This window comes from Penicillium hordei (genome assembly GCF_028827395.1).
Source record: "Penicillium hordei strain IBT 12815 chromosome Unknown utg000002l_segment0_segment0, whole genome shotgun sequence".
NCBI lineage: Eukaryota > Fungi > Ascomycota > Eurotiomycetes > Eurotiales > Aspergillaceae > Penicillium > Penicillium hordei.
Genome location: NW_026623143.1, coordinates 3,343,255 through 3,364,029, shown reverse-complemented (window position 1 = coordinate 3,364,029; position 20,775 = coordinate 3,343,255). Strand labels below are relative to the sequence as shown.

The following is a 20,775-nucleotide window of genomic DNA, read 5'->3' as shown; positions in this document are numbered from 1 at the left end:
GATAGATTGCAGTACCTATCGATTGATTCGGAATCCGATCTACCTAGGAGCTTGATTCAGCGCTAGTAAGTCCCAAATTTCCTCGATGCAGGCCTGCAATGATCCTTCATCTTCCATTTTCTTTCTTCCGAGTCTCTCTTGAAATGGCATCGCCGAGAAACAAAGCATGGTCGACATCACCAATTCCGCAACCCATTCCATCGTATGGACCTTCACGGGATCCCGGTTGAACGGGGTCATAGAGCCGGACAAGCGGGGACCGATGTGGGAAGTAAAGATCACTAGCACGAGTGGCATGATAGAGCATATCTGGGTATCGTTGAACCAGAGCTCGGAGAGTATCCTCTTTCGGGACTTCAGGGTACCAGATACAGTAAGGTGTCTCTTCAGGCCGCGAGATGGTTGGTATGACACCGCTCATGATATCCCGGGCATTCAAGGCGCGCGTGAACTCTGGAGTGACTCCACGGAGCTCCTGGGCAAAGCCATAATGATGTCGTATGCCGCGAATAATGCACAGTCGATGAATCTGCTCGCCCAGAGTCTGGAATTCGAGATCCGTGAATTGCATCTTTGCAACCCTCTGCATCGTATTTGGTAATCGCCAGTCTCTTTTCCATCGGCAGCTGGTCCGGGTTGGCCATGGTGTCAATGAGATACCCAGGTGGGGATCAGATAACCTGAAAGGATTGCATGGGCACTAAGGTAGGGGAAGTGAGTAAGGTAGGTAAATCCACGAGCGAGATACCTGGTGGACTCAGTCGGAGTAATAATACAAGTAATAAAACATACTTGAATAGTGTTTGGCCCCAGCGGGGTCACCAAGCTTCTAATGATTCTGATCTACAGAACCAAGGGGTAGACCTCTGCATAGCCCATCAATGGGCCCAGACCCCCGGCCCAAAGCCCAACCCACAGCCCATTAATGGGGGCCTATTAAAGCCTATCAAAAGCCCATTTCTGTGCACAAATATAGTCTTGGCATATATAAAGTAGATGATTAATGACTGTATTTTACGTAGATGCCAACCTATATCTTCAGTATTATTATATTATTATAGTAAGAAGTAGGAATTAAGTGGATTTTATACTGATTTTAGCATTATGATGCTAGGTTTCATACAAAATAACCCTAAAAAGATCCAATTTGACCATAAATTCGTACCTAGAAGGAATTACTAAGTATTAGTATAAAGAGATATATATTATCTATAGAGGATTGATATAACTTTCTATAGTCAATTGTAGTAATACTTATGGTACCTCTACTTACTTACTATATAAACCCCTAATAAGAATAAGTACCTCTTATAAAAAAGTAAAGCTTTATAAAAATCAATTTTGATTCTTATTTATATCTTCTAACCTACCTTTCTCTCTCTTAATATCTACTTCTTCTCTCCTTTATACTTCGTCTATCCTTCGCCTTTACCGCCTTTACTACCGTTGCCGCTACCGGATGGGCCTATAGCCGGCCGATGGGCTCGAAAGGTGGGCCCAAAGCCCAACCTATTAGTGGGTTGGGTTGGGTTGGGCTATGGGCTTTATGGGCTATGCAGAGGTCTACCAAGGGGCCTTCACCGGCAGGGTTTTCGGTTTTTTTTTCAGCTTCTGTTTTTTTCAGGGATCCAGGATTCAAGCACCAGAATCTCAAAGCAGCGTTTAATTTGCATTTGGTGACTTTCAACTTTCATACCACTCGTGGAGGACAATGTATTGACCGTCCCCAACCTTAGCAGGCCGCTCTGAGCCTCACCACCGAATTTATCTGCCGAGTGTCACCGCCCGGGTTTTGCTCTAAACAACAACATAAGGATCAGTGTTTCTTTTATGTATGTCGACTTCTTAGCACTAGTATCTATAGAAATGACAGAGTAAGTCTGCTACATAGGTTAATTCAAGTCATGAAATTTAGAATAAGAGTATGCCCTGGCTCAATGTCAATGTCACTATATAAGCTTTTCAATATGAATACTAGACCTCCGCAAAGCCCTTAAATGGGCCCGGACCCTAGGCCCACGGCCCAACCCACGGTGGGCTATAGGCTCAACCTTTAAAGCCCAACCTAACCCACAGCCCACCGTGGGTTAGGCCGTGGGCCCCTATAAAAACCTATATAGGCGCTAACAAAGTAGACTCTATAATCGTTGTATTACGACCTTCCAATCGTATAAAGTTCAAATTTTAAATTTAGAATAAAGGGAATATAATAAGTACGTATATCAATTTTAAACAAAATCCGATCGGTAAGGGTCGAGATATAACCGAAAAGGTGAATGTTGATATTTTGATATTAGATATATATCCAGGTTTTATGAAGCACTACTACTTTCTAGTAAACCTCTACAAATTGAAAAATGTCCTAATTAACGCGTTTTATCGTATCTTTTTACGTGACATAGAGAGAATACTAATTACTAATTCTTAATTATTAAATTTAATTAAATATTACCTTAGGGATTAGGGTAAGAAACGGACGTAAAATAGAGGTAATTTAATTAATCCTAAAAGGGGGGTTCAACTTACCTTAGTATCTAAATTCTTAGCATATTTATATTGTTTGGGGCCTATTTGGGCCCCTATTAACCCAGAGTGGGCTCGAGGTATAAGCCCGTAGCCCATCGATGGGCCTAAGGACCGGGCCCAAAACCCAACCTATTTGCGGGTTGGATTGGGCTGGGCTTTGGGCTTTATGGGCTCTGCGGAGGTCTAATGAATACCCAAAAATCTCATCTAGCATGTTGCTAGCAGCCCACTGTGGATGACACCTGGGTGACTGCTGATATGGTTTCCGATACGCATGATCATGACCAAGCTTTTGCCGTTGGTCTCGTTGAATATGAAGGGTGGCACGGGTATATTCTCCGAACCAACTGGGGTTATGGGCATACGACTCCGGGGTCGGAGATTCTTCGGGGCTTTAGAATGAGGTTGGGATCCCGTGAACTTACCAGTTGCCCCAATAGGGGGTTAATTGATTGCAAATGTGCAAATGAAAGTATGGCTCTTTGGGGAGCGTACAGCTTGGTGCGGGGGCTATAGTGAATAGAGTTTGGTGATCCATGGATACATGTAGGTTGTATCAAGATTGAGTTGGAAGATAAAAAAGGATAAAGACAGTCTGCTTTGTATGTAGATACAGGTAAAGCAGGAAGGGGACCTTTTTTTCGTTTAGTTCTGTTGGAACCAACGGGCTAGATATATACGTGTTGTGTTATATATAATGTGTAGAAAGATCGAGAATATCCAATGTGCTATATGATATTTACGTCACTCAGCATTTAGTTACTTTGTACATGATCGTTGTTGGTGATTCCAATTATATAACTTCACTTGATCATTGCGGCAGTTGGTAGTGCTTCAAGATGGGTGGCTGTTTTTATGTGCGTCATGCGATTCAGCCGGAAATACCATTTAGATATCATGATTGGTGTAGATTAGGTATAAAAATGTCATTTCCGCAAAGGTATTCGATGATGTCTTATTTTGCCGTGCTTGATCAATTGCATGTAATACACATATGTATTCTGTAGAAGGTAATATGTCTGTTGTGTACTATCCAAACCGAAGCTGAGGGTGAAGAATGCACGTGCAAGGATTATGCAGACTAAATCGCCAAGACTTTGAATACAGTAGTCACACAAATCAACAAGTTTTGCTCTAAGAATATGAAACGAAATCCTAGAACATCAATTCGAGAAGGCTCCAATATTGTAAGTGAATTAGATCGATATCAACACGGCTATCCTCGGAGATGCCAAAAGTGGGCCTCAAGATAGCCAGTATGAAGCCCCTCAGAGACTGCTCATAGTAAAGTGCAGGGCCAGTTCGACTGGAATTTGGGGAATTGATTTTATGGGATGTCAAAATGTCAAAGAGATCAATCCCTTTTCAACATCCAACAAATGTACAACGTGCAATATAGAAATGTCCTTGGTGGCGAATAGAGATGAGGCGATATCCCCGGGAACCGTTCGGCGTTGAAAACTTTTTTTTTGGGCCAAAGACGGTTCCGAGGGGCATTCTAAGGTTCTCCGGGGCAAACCGCTTTTTATAAAGAACAATGGGATTTCTCTTTTGTGGACATATTTTAAAAAGGTAGGTTCATTCTCCTTGCAGTCTTCGTTTTCCCCTTAAGATCATCGGTTGATCGCCTCGTGACTCATAGAACCTCTCCTCCCGCATATTTAAGGAAAGAACCTTGATTAACCACAACTATATCATCATGGGTTCTGTCGCTCCCAACATTGCCGAGCTGGATGGCTCCAAATTCAACATCACTCGCTCAACCAACCTGCGCGATGTGCCTCTGCCCGGCTCCCCAGAGGAGCTGAGCCACTCCCACTGCACTGACCACATGGTCACCGTGAAATGGACCGCGGACAAGGGCTGGGAGACCCCGGAGGTCAAGCCCTACCAGAACCTCAGCATCCCGCCCACAGCTTCGGTCCTGCACTATGCTACCGAATGTTTCGAGGGAATGAAGGTGTACCGCGGATACGATGGCAAGCTGCGCCTGTTCCGCCCCGATTGCAACGGCGAGCGTCTGAACTCCAGCTCGCAGCGCTCCTCGCTGCCCGGATTTAAGCCCGACGAGGTGAAGAAGCTTGTCGCCAAGCTGCTGCAGATTGACGGTCCTCGTACGTTCCAATCCTTACTTCCCTAGGCGGCTACTTGCCCACAAGATAAATGAGAGCTATTTACTAATAATTACCTGTAGGCTGGCTCCCCAACCCCGGTTCGTTCCTCTACATCCGTCCCACCGTTATCGGCAATGGTCCCCACCTGGGCGTCCAAGTGCCCAAGGAAGCCCTCCTCTTCATTATTGCCGTCCCCTGGCCTGACTTCACTAAAATGAAGAAGGACCCCGAAGCCGAGCCCCGCAAGGGCCTTAGACTCTACGCCTCTTCCCCAGATAGCATCCGCGCCTGGCCCGGCGGCTTCGGCTATGCCAAGCTCGGTGCCAACTACGGTCCTTCCCTGCAGGCTCACGGCAAGGCCCAGGCTCTTGGCTTCGATCAGATTCTGTGGTTGTTCGGACAAGACCGTCAGGTCACTGAGGCTGGCGCCAGTAACTTTTTCATTATCTGGCACAACACCGAGGGCAAGCTGGAGCTTGTTACTGCTCCTCTTGATAACCAACTCATTCTGCCCGGTGTTACCCGTCGCAGTGTTCTGGAGCTTGTGCGCGAGCGTTTGTCGCAGAACTTTGTTGGAAAGCTTGCGCCGCTTGAGGCTGTCGAGCGCACTTTGACTATTGATGATATTGAGAAGGCTTCCAAGGAGGGCCGTATTGTTGAGTCCTTCGTTTCTGGCACTGCTGTAAGTTGACGAAATTGTCTGTTTCTTTGTCGGCGTTGATGTGCTAACATCCCACCCTTTAGTACTTCATTACCCCTGTTGCCATGATCCGCAACGAGGACACTGATATCAACACCTTGCCTGTGAACGGCGAGCCTGCTGGGTATGCCGCGCAGATCAAGTCGTGGCTCGAGGCCATTATGTTCGGTAAGGTTGAGCACGACTGGGCTTACGTCATCGAGAATGAGGGACAATAGATAGATAAAAAGATTCATAGATGGTTTTAGATTTAGATTCGCAAGCAGTTTGGTTTTCGGTTAATGCCTCTTAGGCGGGTTTATGATTAGCATTGTGGTCGACATTTTGTATGCTAGAATTGGATTGTATATAGATTTTAGACCGCACTCGTAGAATATCGGCTTGTTTCATTCAATGTTTGTTATCTTGGCTATGATTAGAATTGTAGAGTGTAACAAGACGCCGGTGAATGCACCTAGAGTTGGATATCAAAAAGAAACCATCAATTACTTTACATATCTCATAAGTGCGCAGAAATAGAACAGAATTCAAATGTCCTAATCCCGCATCTCACATATCAACAATCACTGGGGCATACTCTCCAGTCTCCTCGTCTTCGTCATTCCCATCCCAGTCCATTTCGACCTGTTCACCGTCCTCCAATTGGAGCATACCATGGCGAACGACAGCCCCACGACGAAGCTCCCAGTCATACTCTGCTTTCACCCACTCTTCAAGCTTGTCAAGCTCCAATTTGACTTCGGATGCACTATCGCCAACGAGGTCATCGACCGACTGACGCAGCTTCATGAGTAGATCGCGCAAGAAAGCCCCGCCCTCATCACCATCAATCTCAAACAGTCCACCATCAACATCATCACATCGCTGCAGCTGCAACGACAGTATCCTAAGGCTTTCACTCATAAACGACTCTCTATCCAGGACTGCACTCCGGGACGTAAGAATCAGTTCAAGAAGCCGCTTCCACTGCTGCAAACACGAATAGTTCATCATAGTTAGCACCATGAGGAACGTAAACTGCAGTTCCCCAAGCAACTGATTCCCTCCGGAAGCCTCCCCAGCATACCGATCGATCAAGTCTCCCAGGGCCCAAGACCGATCCTTCGCAGCTTCAGTCCGTTCGCGCCCGACAGCACCTTCTCTCCACGTCCTCTTTAAATCAACCGGGATGAAACCGAATTCGCGTTCCGCTTCCTCGCTTATTTCCGGCTCGGCTGGGGAATCGACGCCGGGGATATGATCCGCGTCCCGGTTGGCCGTTGAAGCAGACGATAAAACCCATCGCGGATGACCGTCTACATCGACCTCCGGATTCCCAATAACGCGCGATAGAAGGGTTGTTGAAATACGGTCGGTTAGTCCAGACCAATCCATCCGTCCGTTCTCTTCAGTTTGCGCATCATCTTCGGTTTGAATGCGAGCTTCGATTTGGGGTTTGGGTTTGTCCTCCTCGTTCTTTTCGCCGGTTTCTGATTCTGTCACGGGTTTGACAAGCATCGAGGGCGCAATCCGGCTGCGATATTTGAATAACCCGCCACTCTGCCACACAGAACCTAGATTCGCCTTGTAGCGCATGCTCTCCTGGCAAGCGGAGTCGCTTTCACTGTCCAGCGCTACTAGGGACTCTGTATTCGCACTCCATTTCCAGATGTAGATCTCTGGGACCGGTGCGTTCTGGGTTCCGTTTTTATTTCGGCCTTGCGCGACGAGCGCTGTGCCGCTGCACCCTTTCCCTGCGGTGGTGATGTCACCGATGTAGAACCATGCGCCGCTGCGTAGGGAGAGGGTCTCTGTTGCGCCGGTGTAGAGGAAGTGCCATCCTGGGGAAAGGTCACGGATTCCGTGGAAGTTGGGAGTTGACGTGAAGGTTATGAGGTCGATGCCGACGAGGGTTTTTGGTGGAAGGTCCGGGAGGAGGATTGTTGGAGTTGGCTGGTGGGTGGACATTGCGCCCGTTTTGTGCGAACTGGAGGTTTTGGGTTGGGGATTGCGCCTAAGTTGGAGCTTTGAGGAGGATGAAAACTTGGAAGTGAGAGCTCTCGGATAAATGCTGTCCTACCTTTTATTAACGGAGGCGAATTTTTTTTGTGTTCTTGGATTTGGAGGATCTTCTCTATATATCCTTCAGAACATCGTTGCCAACCTGTACTAATTTATTAGATTACGAGAACAGATGTAATAACAATAACAGAATCAACACATCTCTATATCACAACAACTACGAACTGCCTCCCTCCTATGTCCCCATGGGAGCTCCCCGCCGGGCCTCGGAAATCCATATGTACTATATAGCTACCATCATTTTACAATCGAGCTCAGCAGGAGCTTACAATAATCCAAAATATATAGGTCAAGTTGTTGATTTAGCACTACCTAATCCAACATCAAAGCCCGAGAGTTGATTTTCAGCGTATGAAAAAAATTGAAGACCAGGCGATCAAGGCCGTTCCTCGCGTTTATTCCATCCACAGATGCAGGAGAAGCCCGCAAATAGCCTCCAATCCAGCAATGCAATGACTTGCAAGGGGAAGGGAAAGACCAAGCCGCAAACGCTCACAGACGGCGACCACGGCGACCACCCTTGCGACGAGTAGAGTCGGAGGGGGTGGGGGTGACGTCCTCAATGCGACCGATGCGCATGCCGGAGCGGGCAAGGGCACGGAGAGCGGACTGGGCACCGGGACCGGGGGTCTTGGTGCCGTTACCACCGGTGGCACGGATCTTGATGTGGAGGGCGTTGATGCCGAGCTCCTTGCAGCGGACAGCGACGTCCTGAGCGGCCAACATGGCGGCGTAAGGGGAGGACTCGTCACGATCAGCCTTGACCTTCATACCACCGGTAACACGGCAGATGGTTTCACGACCGCTGTAATCAATTGTCAGTCAACATTATCCTTTGTTACGTTCGCCTCGACTCCGCTCGATTTCAACTCCAATTGGGTGGTCCGAATGCGCGGAATTGCGGATAGAGGGCGACTCACGAAAGATCGGTAACGTGAACGAAGGTATCGTTGAAGGAGGCGAAGATGCGGGCAACACCGAAAACGAGCTTGCCTGTGTACAGAGTCAGATCTCATGTTTTTTCCAACTTCTTCGGCTCGAATCTTGTTCAAACATACCATCACCGGCGAGGGGGCCGAGGGAGACGTTCTCCTTAGCGGCGGCGGGGGTCTTGGTCTTGGGGGCCATTGCGACTGTTGTTGGTGGTTAGTGTGGATGGAATACAGAAAGGAAGGAAAAGTCGGATCTGATCCCACCTGGATGTTGAAGAAAAAAGTGGGTGTGTGCCCTAGGGAGAATTACGCACTGTGATTGGTTCTTACGTCTCAAGCGAGCCGGACGCCTCAGGCTTCGATGCCATATATTTATACGCGGATTCTAGTCGGCCCGGTGGGCGGTGAAGACGTTAGCTCGGCGCAGTATTTAAATTTTTCGTTCGCCCAACTTATTTCCCTTTCAACATTGCAATTGATCTTCCCAGACTTGAGGAGCCTTCCAGCTTGGACCTTGGACCTTGGACAGTTCTAAATAACCTCTAGTGGTTATCAGTGTTATTGGCTTTTAAAGGTCACACCTCATTCCTTCGAAGTTCTAGGCGCGCTTTGTCACGATGGGTCGCACCAAAGAAGATGCCTCGATTGGCATCATTGGTATGGGCGATATGGGCAAAATGTATGCCCAGCGCCTGAGCGATGCAGGATGGAGGTAACTGGCCCCTTTTCGACAACACAACTCCAATATGCTTCAAATGGTAAGCGATCTCTCCTCCTTTGTCCGCCCATCCCCTCGAATGATGACATGAGTGCATTTGGCTCGAGTATGGTTTGGCTGGCGCTGTTACACCATTCTGGTTGATGGCTAACCAGCTGGCTGTCGGTGATGTTAAACCCACGCTACCTTAATTTTTTTGTCTGATCCCGTTCAATCTCACTTCATACAACTTCACATTGCTGTTTGAAAAACATACACTAACAAGTGAAAAGATTTTACAGATTCGCATCATGCCTACAAATAATTATTTTAGATCTGACATAACTAACTTTGCATTTTGATATCAAGGATAAACGCGTGTGATAGACCTGAGAATTTTGAATCTTTAAAACAAGAGTTCGCTTCTCAAGTACGTCTCCTGGCTGGGATTATGCCACTCAAGCTCAAGAAGCTCATTGTATATATAGAAAGGAGTCACCATATTCCCCAATGGACATCTTGTCTCAAGAATTAGCGATTACATTCTGTACAGTGTAGAGGCTGGAGTCATCGACAAGGTCGTGGCGCAGTACGGATTATGTATGTGTCGAACCGGAGCCGCTAGTCTGCCTCTTATCCACGTTCATTCTGACTCCGATTCAAGCAACCAAGGTCGGTGCGATCGTCGGTGGCCAAACGTCGTGCAAAGCTCCAGAGCTCGCCGCATTCGAAAAACACCTGCCCTCGGATGTAGAGATCGTATCTTGCCATTCGCTACACGGCCCCAAAGTGAATCCGCAAGGCCAACCTCTGGTATGGCCAACCTCGAGCTTGGATTCTATACTTTCATCGGACATACATTAGTAACACAGTGATCTAGGTCCTCATCCAACACAGAGCCTCGGACGAAAGCCTCAAATTCGTTGAAAGCATCCTCTCCTCGTTCGGCTCCAAACATGTCCATCTCACCGGCGAGATGCACGACCGTATCACCGCCGATACACAGGCTGTCACCCATGCTGCATTCCTGAGCATGGGAACCGCGTGGCATGCCAACACTCAGTTCCCCTGGGAGCATGGACGATGGGTGGGCGGTATCGAGAATGTTAAGATCAATATCACCTTGCGCATCTACTCGAACAAATGGCACGTCTATGCCGGGCTCGCCATCCTCAACCCAGCGGCGAAGCAGCAAATTCGCCAGTACGCCGAGTCGGTCACTGACTTGTACAAACTGATGATTGGAGGGCAGAGGGAGGAGCTCAAGCGTCGAGTGAAGGCTGCAGGTGCGTCAGTTTTCAGACCTGGCTCTGAAGGGCAAGATCTGTTACTGAAGGACGATGTACTGGACCGGTTCTCTCTGTCTAATCGGCCGCGTGAGAAGGCACCGCCGAACAGCCATCTCAGTCTGCTTGCTATTGTTGACTGCTGGTCGAAACTCGGCATTGTCCCTTACGACCATATGATCTGTTCCACGCCGGTATGTACCCAGTCATGGTGAGGATATTGCCAGACCACGGTTATATTAATATTGGGCAGCTTTTCCGTCTGTGGCTAGGCGTGACCGAATACTTGTTCCGCAACCAGGATCTCCTCGATGAGGCACTGGATACTGCAATTGATGACAGCACCTTCCGCTCGGATGATTTGGAATTCACGTTTGCTGCAAGGGTATGTTTTGGACAATATCTCCGGCGCCTGTCCGAGCTATGCAAGACACGCTAGTTCATGCTAACATGACGCTTTCATCAGGCATGGTCCGACTGCGTTTCTTTTGGTGACTTTGAGTCCTACCGTCACCGGTTTGAGCGCATTGCGGAGTACTTCGCACCGCGTTTCCCTGAAGCTGCCACGCTTGGCAATGAGATGATGAAGACCATCCTGGAGAAGACCACCTCCAATAACCAATGAACTGATAACGGTATAAGATATCCACATGTATGTATTTCGGTGAGTACATTTTATCAGTACGAGCAAGACTGGGAAGAACGGGAGGATACCAAGTAGATTTATCAGAATGTGTGATCTCGGGATTTATCGTAAATTAAATGAAAACCAATTGATATGACCACATCTTCAATAAGAAAAGAGAATCCCTTCAGTAGAAACACCCCGTTCTTCACTGGTGTTGGTGGCTCCAGGGCTGAAGCGATAAGATTCATTAGTCAGCAGTTTGTTTCTCCAGATCTGGTCCAGTCAAGCATCTCGTAGTGGGACAACAAGAGCAGTTTCACGATCACTGCTGGGTTCGAGCTAAAATTCCGATCACCCTTCTGACATATGGACATGGCAACTATCTCCCTTTGAACATCAGGCGACCTGTGACTGCGCCCCTCCTTTACGCTTCCCCATACTACCCTTGCTCCGCTCCGCTCGACCCTCCCACCAAAACAAGCGACCTCAATGCAGCAATCCGATACTCAGAACACCTGAGATACATGATAGCGAGCCAGCAAGGCTAGATGGAGCTCTATGGCTTCCGGGCACAACTCAGCATACTCCGCGTCGACTCAGCATCGTGCACTGGGTGATGGACGCTCCTCGCTTAGTCAAGATGGCGGCTCCGCCGATGGGAGCTGGCAGGATGGTATATCACGAATTGGGAGGAACAGGCGATCCGAGTCTGGAGGGAGCAGCAACATGGGCGGGCGGGGAGGATCATTTGTGCCCTCATTAGCTCCCTCGTTGGCACCCTCCATCGGTGGGCCAGGTAGCTTCAGCGCGGAGCTCAAAAGCACGACTTCACGCAGTGTCACACCCCGGGCGGACGGCCAATACAACAGACGTGCCAGCAGATCGATCGACGAGGAGGATTTTCACACAACCGAGCAGCGACAGGCTTTCCTCCGAGATAGGATCGCGAAGGAAATGAAGATCAAGAGCGGAACCGAGAATATGCTGGAGGCACTGCTAGCGAAACCACCCAAGCAAACCAAAGAGCAGCGTCTCAAGGTTGAGTCAGAATTGAGCTCATCGAACCGCAAGCTGGCCGAATTGCAGCATGAGCTGGAAGAAGAAATATTACGTGCGCAGGCGCCGATTTCGACTCCTCCACGCAGCAGTCGCCTCTCGAGCCTTTTCCGAGCTAGCCCCATGCGCTCACCATCTCGAAACAAGGACGCTATCGGCTCGGTCAACGGCGATGGGGAAGAAAATGGTGACGGTGACGTGGAGTCGCCAACCTATGTCCTCTCGGAAACGCTGCAGGCACTGGAGATAGAGGGAATGTCCCCTGATTTCTATGTCGAGCGTGCCAACAGCTTAGTTGAATTGTTCAAACGACATCCAACATTGAAGTATGACCTTGCATGGCCTGTTTTTGGGCTACGGGTTCAGGTCATGCTTTTGAGTGACAGCAAAGAGGTGGTAGCTGCGGGTTATCGATTAACACGCTATGCCATCGCTGATCGCAAATCCCTACAAATCATCAGAACGCTCCATACCGATGAGCTCGTGATATTGTCCCTGGTAAAAGAAACCAAGGCAAGTATTGAAAGGGAACAGGCATTGAAGTTCGTGAGAGGCTTCCTGGATGTTAAAGACGGTGTCCGAGAGATATCACGCGCCGTTGTGCGGACCATCGTTGCTGTTGCTGAACACCATGAAGATCGTCTTCGGAACATTTCAATTATGACCCTTGCCGAAATGTTGGTTAAAGATCCCGAACTGGTTGCTTCTGCCGGCGGATTCGCTGCTCTGCATGATGCGCTCGCAGAAGGGACGTTCGGCGCCTCAGAGTCTCTGATATCAAGTTTTCTACACGTTGTGGACACCCCCCGTAGTCGAAAGTTTCTCCAAGGATCTGAACTTGAAGCCGTCCTTACGCCTTTCACGGATTCATTATCCGACACACTACGCAATGGGCGATTAAAGTCTGCAGCACGGGCAATTTCTGCGATGCTAAAGACTTGGCCCGGGCTGGTTATTCTTGCGAGACATGACTCGCAACCGTTACGTTCTCTCCTTGATTCGCTTCATTACAATGACCCCATAGCCAGAGACCTGATCATGGAGCTATTATTTGACGCTCTGCGAATAAAGCCTCCCTCCTGGTCGTCATCCTTCCTTGCGGGCAGACGACTCACAACTTATGGCAGAGTCTCGAATCTTCGCTCTGATCTTGAAACATCAAGAGCCAGCCGCGCTTTCAACGACACTAATAGCAACAGATTCGATCTGACTGCTCATTTTTCTACTCTCATCTTGGCTGGCTTGGTCGAGGCAGGGCTCCCAAAGGTATGCATTTTTTTTTCTAGGTCTGGTTTAGTGAAGAGCTGACCAAATGCAGGTTCTCTCCGATGTCATTGAGGACGAAGCGGATCTATCTCTCAGACGTAAAGCAACTCTGCTATTAACGGAGGTTCTCAAGCTCGCCCATCATTCCTTACCCCAAGCCGTCAGCGCAAAACTTCAAGTCCTTCCACACCTAATCCCACCCGCCGTTGACTTTGAAACTGAGAATCACGACCTTTCAACCGCAACTATCTTCCAAATCGATAGCATCAATCGGACATTGGCACGTTCTGGTGGATATCCCAGTGGGCAGGGCCGATACAACATGGAGACTGATTTATCGGGTTCTCTGCTTCCTATTGAGCAGGGGAAAGACAAGATGAGCCCCTCCATGGACGAGACCCAGTTCCGCAATGCCATTCTGGAAACTCATGTTCTGAACACCGTCAACTTCAATAAGTGGAAGTGGGACATTATTCACCGCCTAGTGGAGGGTCCTCTCACAAACCCAAAAAGAATGGACGAGGCAATCAAGGGCTCCAAGTTCATGAAGCGGCTCATTGGGTTTTACCGGCCTTTCAAATATCGCTTCGCTCTAGTCCCAAACACTAAGGCAAACCAACGATATGTCCGAACCGGCTGTGTTCTCATGCGCACTCTCGTTACAACCCCCGAGGGCACTAAGTATTTGGCCGAGAACAAATTCCTTCGGCAGGTTGCAGAATGCCTGGCCCAGCTGGATCGCATGAGTGGGCTAACGTCTGCATCCCCGCTTTTCTCCAAAGACCAGATGGCCAATACTCTAAGTGGAGGCTACTTTGCGATGCTAGGATCACTGAGTGGCGATGCCAACGGGCTGCTCATGATGGAACGATGGCACATGCTCAACATGTTTTACCACATCATTGAGCTGCGAGATCGAAATGACCTCATTCAGACATTGTTAGGGAACATGGATTATAGCCGCGAAAGTCATCTCCGGGTTATGCTTTCAAAGGCCCTGACAATTGGTTCCAAGGAAATCCGGATCTTTGCAACGAGACTCCTGCGCAAATACGCAGTTGGAGATGTAACACTTTCGCCTCACGTGGCGATCGGCAATGCAGAATGGGTGGTCAAACTTCTCGTCACCCAATTGTACGATCCCGAGGTCACGGTCTGTCAGGTTGCCGTGAAAATCCTAGAAGAGGCATGCAATCAAAGGGATTATCTCGAGTTCGTGGTCAAATGTCGACCTTCCCTCGATCATCTGGGTGAAATTGGTGCACCGCTACTTCTCCGGTTCCTATCAACTTCCGTGGGATATCACTATCTTGATGGCCTCGATTATATCACACAAGAGATGGACGACTGGTTCCTTGGTCGCAACGATAGCTATGTTGGACTTGTTGAGGCTGCTCTTTCCCGAGCTTATGTCGAGCAACCGCGGCGTGGCAGCCTTGTCCCCGAGGATTTGGTAGACCTACAGGATATTGGGTTGGTACCACCGCATTTCTACAGAGAACTTGCACGAACTGCGGAAGGTTGTAAGCTGCTGGAGCAGTCAGGTCACTTCAATGAGTTTGCTTGGACGATTCGTGATTTCAGGCTGGATGAAGAAGACAATGAAATGCTTCTCAAGGCTAAAGGATGTCTCTGGGCTGTCGGTAATGTCGGCTCAATGGAGCTTGGCGCACCATTCTTGGATGCTGAGATCATCCAACGCATCGTGCAGATAGCAACAAGTGCAGGAGTTCTCACTATGCGAGGCACTGCTTTCTTCGTTTTGGGTTTGATATCTCGCAGTCGACACGGACTTCAAGTCCTGCGGGGTTTGGGCTGGGATTCCGGTGTTGACCAAAAGGGAGATTCACTAGGACTTTGCCTCCCTACAGATTTCCGAAAACTATTCTTGGTGAGTATCATCCGTCACTTCGCTTCCGTCCCATCTTGCTCATCCATCTAGATATCCTTCCCTGGCTGTGATTATAGATCGAAGCGAACTCCTAAGGAGAAACTCAAGGAAGCCACCACCGATTCCGATCCGGCCAATCAACGGATCTTGAAGTTGATCGTTGATATGGGCAACACCGTGCTCTCCAAACGAGCCGCTTCTGATCTCCACATGTAAGACCCCCGGTTTTCACTCTGCGACTTCTCACATTTGCTCACAATTCTCAATCACAGCCTAAAGTCCAAACAACCCGAGCGCTTCCACCAAGCCCATCTCTTCCGCAAGACCCTCTGTATCCTGGAGAGTCATCACTACAGACTCCCAGCTCGACGTTTCGCCTTGGACTTATTCGACAAGAGCGTCATGCGACGAATCGTCCTCGATGAAGATTCCGACTCTGAATCGGACTCGTCAACTACTTCCCAGTCAGAATAAACCCCCTGATCATTTTCATTTACCTTTCCTGTCCTGCCAATATACCCCGCAAGACGGCTGATTGGGTGCTTGGCTTTTTGTATTCTGAGCGACGATTTATGCATGTTCAATCTATGACCTCCAAAAATACTAGACCTCAAACTTCTTGACCGGCGTAGATCAGTGAAATTTTGACCTCGGTCCAGAAAACTAGTGTTATCCTGGTCTCCCTTGTATTTTCTTTGGCCCTGATGTTAGTGAGTCTCGTTCTTCTACTTAGGTATGTTAGGTACTGGGCTTGACCCGTCGGACTATATGATCTCTTTGGAAAGACAGTTAGCTATGTCGTTGCCGGGATTATCGCAGTCTCTAGGGATTTACTGAAGTCGGTTAAATATCCCTCGAGCTCTAGATGAGAATGAAGAGAATGAAGAGTAGGGAGCGATGATGTGGAATCAAATCCTTGTATTAACAATAGTCTAACGTCACAATCTGCTCCTATCAAAAGGCCCAGCGCTCTAGCCATCTTTCAACAAGCGGACCATCGAGAGGCTGCAGATTGGCCAAACTACTACTCTTGAGCACCGACCGATCCGTAGCAAGGTGTACCTTGCGGTTCTCCAACTGCTTCATATCCTCATAGAGTTCGGCCAGCTTGATTCCTGGGTATTTAGCGATATTTTCGGAGATAGGGTCGATCTGCTTCAATGCACTAAGCCAGTGGTTGTATTCGACTACCTCCATGGCACATCCCTGCCTTTGATAAAAGTCAGAGACGGTGCGCACCAGGTCATTCCATTGGACAATCTGCGGATTGACAATATTAAAGCAGTCGAATAATTGATTCTTGGTCAAGTCGTCTTCAAGTCTGGACAACGTGAGTTCTATCAAAGATTGAGCTGTGACATCCACAGGGACCCAGTCGACTGCGTCGTGGCCTTCAAGAGCGGCTGGAATCTTTTGCAGAGGCTTGGATGTCTCAATCAAGGTCGGGAGCCATTCTTTGATTTTTCGGTAGTGATTCTCCAGATGTGTATACAATGTGTAGACCATTACTTACCAGCTTGATTCCTAGCTCCAGTCCCATCCACGGGACCTCCTAACTGCTCCAGATGGAGAACTATTGCTCTCAACCCAGATTTTCTCGCTGCCGGACATAGAATAGAACTGGCGACGTGCTTGGATTCCCCATATCCCTATCCCAGAGGAAGGCAGACATCGTCCTCGAATTGAAAGTGACAAGGGGAAGGGAGATTGCACACATATAAATCTAGACAATACAGCCCCTAAAGGTCTACTACTACATGAGACCACCTTCGGATATTTTTATCTGAAGAACAACTATCGGGTCGGCGGCCGTGAAGTCAGCCTGAAAGGTCCGAGTTGGTGCGGCCGTTTGAGAAAGAACATGACATAACCCGACGAATTCCCCGTCGGCTCGCACATTACTGGCTGCTCGGGGAGATCCCCGAGGCTAACTCGACTTTGCCTAGTTGCATTTGGCGATCATGGCCCTGATAGGACGATGTGTATCTAGTGGACCTGGGAGGAAGTAGATAAATCGATCTCGGATTTCCTATCTGAACGAATTCACCTATCCTCTCTGTATCTCATATTCATCCAGCAAGCTCATTGATCAACAAAGACCTTCAAAATGCCGATCACTAGTGATATCACCCTTGAGACCTCCAAGTTCCAACCAGAGAATGTCACGGAGGCAACAAAGCAAGCCGCAGGTCTCCTGGAAAGCCTCACCAGCAAAGGGCCCCGATGGTGGGAGGTAGGCATCACAAAATATCGTGAAATGCGTGAACTTGGTCAGACCCCACTGCCCATGCCCGTCCACCTCCCGGGGGCTACTGATAGCACTGTTCCTTCACGCGAGGCTGGTCGTGAGATCCCTATCCGTGTTTACAAGCCCGATAATGGCCAGCCTAGCAAAGGTGTATTTCTGCACTTCCATGGTGGCGGTTTTGTGCTGGCAACGCACAAGGAGTGAGAATTAACCCCCACTATACGAGGATCTCCCGGCACTGGTTGCCGCCTCCTCGGTTGGATCGTTGCCCCCGGCTCTCTTCCTTTGTGGGACTGAGGATCCATTGCTTGATGAGACCATCTTGACGAGTTCTAAATGGAGCATTGCCGGTGGGGAGGCAATCGTCAAGATCTACCCTGGTGCGACTCATGGCTTCACTGCGTTTGCTGGTCTGCCAGTCGCTGAAGAGGCACGTGCGGTGAGCCTGGAGTTTATGCAGGAGAAATTGAGTAACTTGGTCTGATCAACGAATGTTCCAAATGTTTACGAGAGGAAGACTACCACTAGGCAACCATCTAGCGGTGAAATAATTAAAATCTTGGTCTGATTTGTATCATTCATATCATTGGTAGTTATCTAAATGTAATATACTACCTACATGCAGGTAATATATCTCCTATTCCCTCCGTTGGGCTAGTCTCTGTGAGTGTTGTTTATTCTGTGTAGAAAAGATATAAGCCTCGAGATCTCCCGAGAATATGAAATGCATTGGGACTGAATGTGTGATCAATGAATCCACCATTCGCAGTCCGCTGATTTCACGCATGAAATCGTCTGTGTTGGGCTGATGAAGGTCAACTAATTGGAGGCAGTTTTGCCGGTTTCTGGTTCCCGAGGTTGAATACGGCAGAACACGGGTTTGGAATATCATCCAAAGTGCGAAGTACGTTGGTCGTATAAGAGGTCTTGAGATCGAACCCCATTGATTGGACCCCCCCTATTTTACCATTACGAATTACACCGACCGTAAACCCTTGCCCTTATTCCTCTTTCGGCTTTAATGCCATGATCTAACGCTGCGCCAATTTGTAAGTAGTTAAAAACCGCACCAAACATCCTTTCATCCAGCCACTTATCAACGCCTATCAGAGCTTAAAGCGTCGCCCCCAGTCGAGAGAAGTAGGGTGTGTTAATTTGTTTTGCAGACCCCTGGGTTGAGGTCACCCTATATAAGTACTAGGTGTGCTCAGCGGCCCCCAACTCAGCATCTAGCTTATCGTGCATTTATATGACACATAGCCACTCATGGATCCCCGCCCCCTCACCAATACCTTTACTCTTGAACCCAGCTTGCAACTATTCACAAATCTGTCGCACCTTAAACGCACCACCTGCGACCTCTGCCGAGAGCGCAAAGTACGCTGTGACAGGGGTAAACCCCAGTGCGGTCGGTGCCAAAGGTTAGGTCAAACATGTGCATATCCATCAGTTAGTGGCGAGGTGACACGCATCAACTCCGAGCTCAGAAGTCTGCAATCACGACTGCGTATGTATCCTGAGTATAGTATACCGAGGTGCTACTGACTCTCCATAGGCCTGGCAGAGTCCAAGTTGCATAAGCAGGATACAGCCTTTCCTGTTGAACTGGCTGGTCCTGCTTCGAATTCTAGAAGCAACAACAGCCCTCCCCAGACGCTACCGTTAACCACCGAGACCACGATGGGAGATCTCGTTATACCACTTGATCTGGACTCTTGGTAAGAGTGTACAACCCCCCTTTTTTTTGGAAACAGGGCGGAACGGATACTGACATGGTTGATATGTTATAGGGACCATGCCATGGACTTTGATCCCCTAGATGGTTTACTTGACCGAGATGTCTCTACAGAAAGCAGTAACCAATGCGAAACTCTAAATTCTAGTGCACCTCAACCTATCTCGCCAGGCTATGGTGACTCGGCCCAATGGCCCTTAGAGCCGCTTCATACGGCCCAGCGGACTATGCAGCAGAATGCGCATCCCGACCTGAGAAACGAGGTTGGCGAGATATCACCAACAACTACAGAACAACTGTATGTCTTTTGTCCCAGGTCACCATTAGTATCGCTTTTCTCACGATTTCCAGATTTCATAACTACATCGACATTGTGCATAGACAAATGCCCCTCATTGACACCACGGAGTTCCTTTATGAGACCGCATACGCCACATTACATCAGCATCAGGCATTGAAATATGCCGTCGCCAAAGTGCACAAACATTAATTCTGATTGCTCGCTACGAATTCACGCGGACAGACACCACAAGAGCTATCATTACTCTGGCCCGACTCATGCAACTCATTCGTTTGCTTGAACTTGATAACATCGATCGAAGAAAGACACAGGGTGATCCACCCCAGAATCTACAGAAGATCCACGAGTGTCGAAATACGTTATGGATTGCATATGCCTTTTACTGTCACGCATCAACCATATTCTCGCGATGTGAGCCGATTGATATAGAGACTGTATGTTATTGACCCCAAGCGTCTAGACTCCCTATAGAACCTGGCTGACAATGCGTATAGAACCACACCGCACTCCCCTGCGACTGGACAGAGGGTGACGGGGATAACCCTCAGATATTCCTCTCAGAAGCAGCCACACACCCTAAGAGCAACAAACTCTCCTCTCTAGCCATATTCGTCCTCGCTATGCGACTAGCCGCTTTCACTGAGCAACACCACCGGATGACCGAGGAAAATGTTTCGGGCAGAGGCGCCCCGGACTATAATTTCTGTCTCGCCCACGAACGTAGCGAGAACATGATCGGCATGATACTTTCCGCTTTATCCGGGTGTTCTTTACAAACAGGACCCGACAAGGAGCTGCGCGTGCTAGCGCTAGTCGTCACCTTTGGCGCACGCATCACCCTTTACAAGGCAGCCATTGTGAACGTGAAAAAGGCATCCTTCCTGGGGCCCGTGGTGGGGGAAAGTGAGAAAACGGGTGTCTTGGCAGCAAACGCCATGTGTGACGTACTGCTGCAGGCAGAGGTATTGAATCCTGCTCATGTGCGTACCTCATAATTTTCTACAGGCTCCGGGTCTCCTGTCAGTACTGATAGCTTCTAGGTCCCCGTGTATCGGGCCATGAGTGTAATTATCATGCGCCCTCTGGCACTAGCGGCCAAATTTCAGCTGTCTGTTGTGCGGAATTCCGCACAGGGCAGTGGGATGGGCATGTATTATATGAACCGAGAGATTCGGCATTCAATGGAAGTGATATGTGGTGCCATGGAGGCCTTCCAGGAAGGTATGTGTCAATACGATGCTGGCATCCGGGAGTGTCGGGAGCACATGGAACGTGGGCAGTTTGGGAACCGATTTTCCACCGATTTTGGGACTAAACGGGTATCAGGGTAGCGA

At 48.8% G+C, this 20,775-nt stretch overlaps 10 protein-coding genes across 10 annotated transcripts; 6 read left to right on the top strand and 4 right to left on the bottom strand.

The window, feature by feature from the left end:
* Positions 1-106: 106 nt before the first annotated feature.
* On the bottom strand, positions 107-571 carry N7537_004593 (uncharacterized protein; the record flags this gene model as incomplete). The annotated part of the gene is made up of 1 exon (XM_056895650.1): positions 107-571. The coding sequence occupies one exon, from the start codon at positions 569-571 to the stop codon at positions 107-109; it is 465 nt and encodes a 154-aa protein (XP_056755398.1).
* Positions 572-4,225: 3,654 nt separating this feature from the next.
* On the top strand, positions 4,226-5,558 carry N7537_004592 (branched-chain amino acid aminotransferase, cytosolic; the record flags this gene model as incomplete). The annotated part of the gene is made up of 3 exons (XM_056895649.1): positions 4,226-4,640; positions 4,721-5,322; positions 5,385-5,558. The coding sequence occupies 3 exons, from the start codon at positions 4,226-4,228 to the stop codon at positions 5,556-5,558; spliced, it is 1,191 nt and encodes a 396-aa protein (XP_056755397.1).
* A 331-nt stretch (positions 5,559-5,889) lies between these two features.
* Positions 5,890-7,287, bottom strand: N7537_004591 (AAR2 splicing factor family protein; the record flags this gene model as incomplete). The annotated part of the gene is made up of 1 exon (XM_056895648.1): positions 5,890-7,287. One exon carries the CDS (start codon positions 7,285-7,287, stop codon positions 5,890-5,892), a length of 1,398 nt encoding a protein of 465 aa, XP_056755396.1.
* A 395-nt stretch (positions 7,288-7,682) lies between these two features.
* N7537_004590 (40S ribosomal protein uS11) lies at positions 7,683-8,594 on the bottom strand. The gene is made up of 3 exons (XM_056895647.1): positions 8,460-8,594; positions 8,322-8,394; positions 7,683-8,206 (listed from the first exon to the last, which is right to left on the bottom strand). Exons 1-3 carry the CDS (start codon positions 8,527-8,529, stop codon positions 7,894-7,896), a joined length of 456 nt encoding a protein of 151 aa, XP_056755395.1. The 5' UTR covers positions 8,530-8,594; the 3' UTR covers positions 7,683-7,893.
* Positions 8,595-8,950: 356 nt separating this feature from the next.
* On the top strand, positions 8,951-10,941 carry N7537_004589 (prephenate dehydrogenase (NADP(+)); the record flags this gene model as incomplete). The annotated part of the gene is made up of 7 exons (XM_056895646.1): positions 8,951-9,045; positions 9,400-9,460; positions 9,519-9,630; positions 9,695-9,843; positions 9,911-10,510; positions 10,570-10,701; positions 10,783-10,941. 7 exons carry the CDS (start codon positions 8,951-8,953, stop codon positions 10,939-10,941), a joined length of 1,308 nt encoding a protein of 435 aa, XP_056755394.1.
* Positions 10,942-11,502: 561 nt separating this feature from the next.
* Positions 11,503-15,631, top strand: N7537_004588 (putative cytosolic regulator Pianissimo; the record flags this gene model as incomplete). The annotated part of the gene is made up of 4 exons (XM_056895645.1): positions 11,503-13,266; positions 13,319-15,157; positions 15,209-15,369; positions 15,430-15,631. The coding sequence occupies 4 exons, from the start codon at positions 11,503-11,505 to the stop codon at positions 15,629-15,631; spliced, it is 3,966 nt and encodes a 1,321-aa protein (XP_056755393.1).
* Positions 15,632-16,111: 480 nt separating this feature from the next.
* On the bottom strand, positions 16,112-16,663 carry N7537_004587 (uncharacterized protein; the record flags this gene model as incomplete). The annotated part of the gene is made up of 1 exon (XM_056895644.1): positions 16,112-16,663. The coding sequence occupies one exon, from the start codon at positions 16,661-16,663 to the stop codon at positions 16,112-16,114; it is 552 nt and encodes a 183-aa protein (XP_056755392.1).
* A 601-nt stretch (positions 16,664-17,264) lies between these two features.
* N7537_004586 (alpha/beta hydrolase) lies at positions 17,265-17,889 on the top strand (the record flags this gene model as incomplete). Its single annotated transcript, XM_056895643.1, has 2 exons — positions 17,265-17,555; positions 17,632-17,889. 2 exons carry the CDS (start codon positions 17,265-17,267, stop codon positions 17,887-17,889), a joined length of 549 nt encoding a protein of 182 aa, XP_056755391.1.
* Positions 17,890-18,671: 782 nt separating this feature from the next.
* Positions 18,672-19,630, top strand: N7537_004585 (Zn(II)2Cys6 transcription factor domain-containing protein; the record flags this gene model as incomplete). The annotated part of the gene is made up of 4 exons (XM_056895642.1): positions 18,672-18,912; positions 18,961-19,123; positions 19,196-19,438; positions 19,492-19,630. 4 exons carry the CDS (start codon positions 18,672-18,674, stop codon positions 19,628-19,630), a joined length of 786 nt encoding a protein of 261 aa, XP_056755390.1.
* Positions 19,631-19,698: 68 nt separating this feature from the next.
* N7537_004584 (uncharacterized protein) lies at positions 19,699-20,772 on the top strand (the record flags this gene model as incomplete). The annotated part of the gene is made up of 3 exons (XM_056895641.1): positions 19,699-19,875; positions 19,936-20,421; positions 20,482-20,772. 3 exons carry the CDS (start codon positions 19,699-19,701, stop codon positions 20,770-20,772), a joined length of 954 nt encoding a protein of 317 aa, XP_056755389.1.
* Between the last annotated feature and the right edge of the window lie 3 nt (positions 20,773-20,775).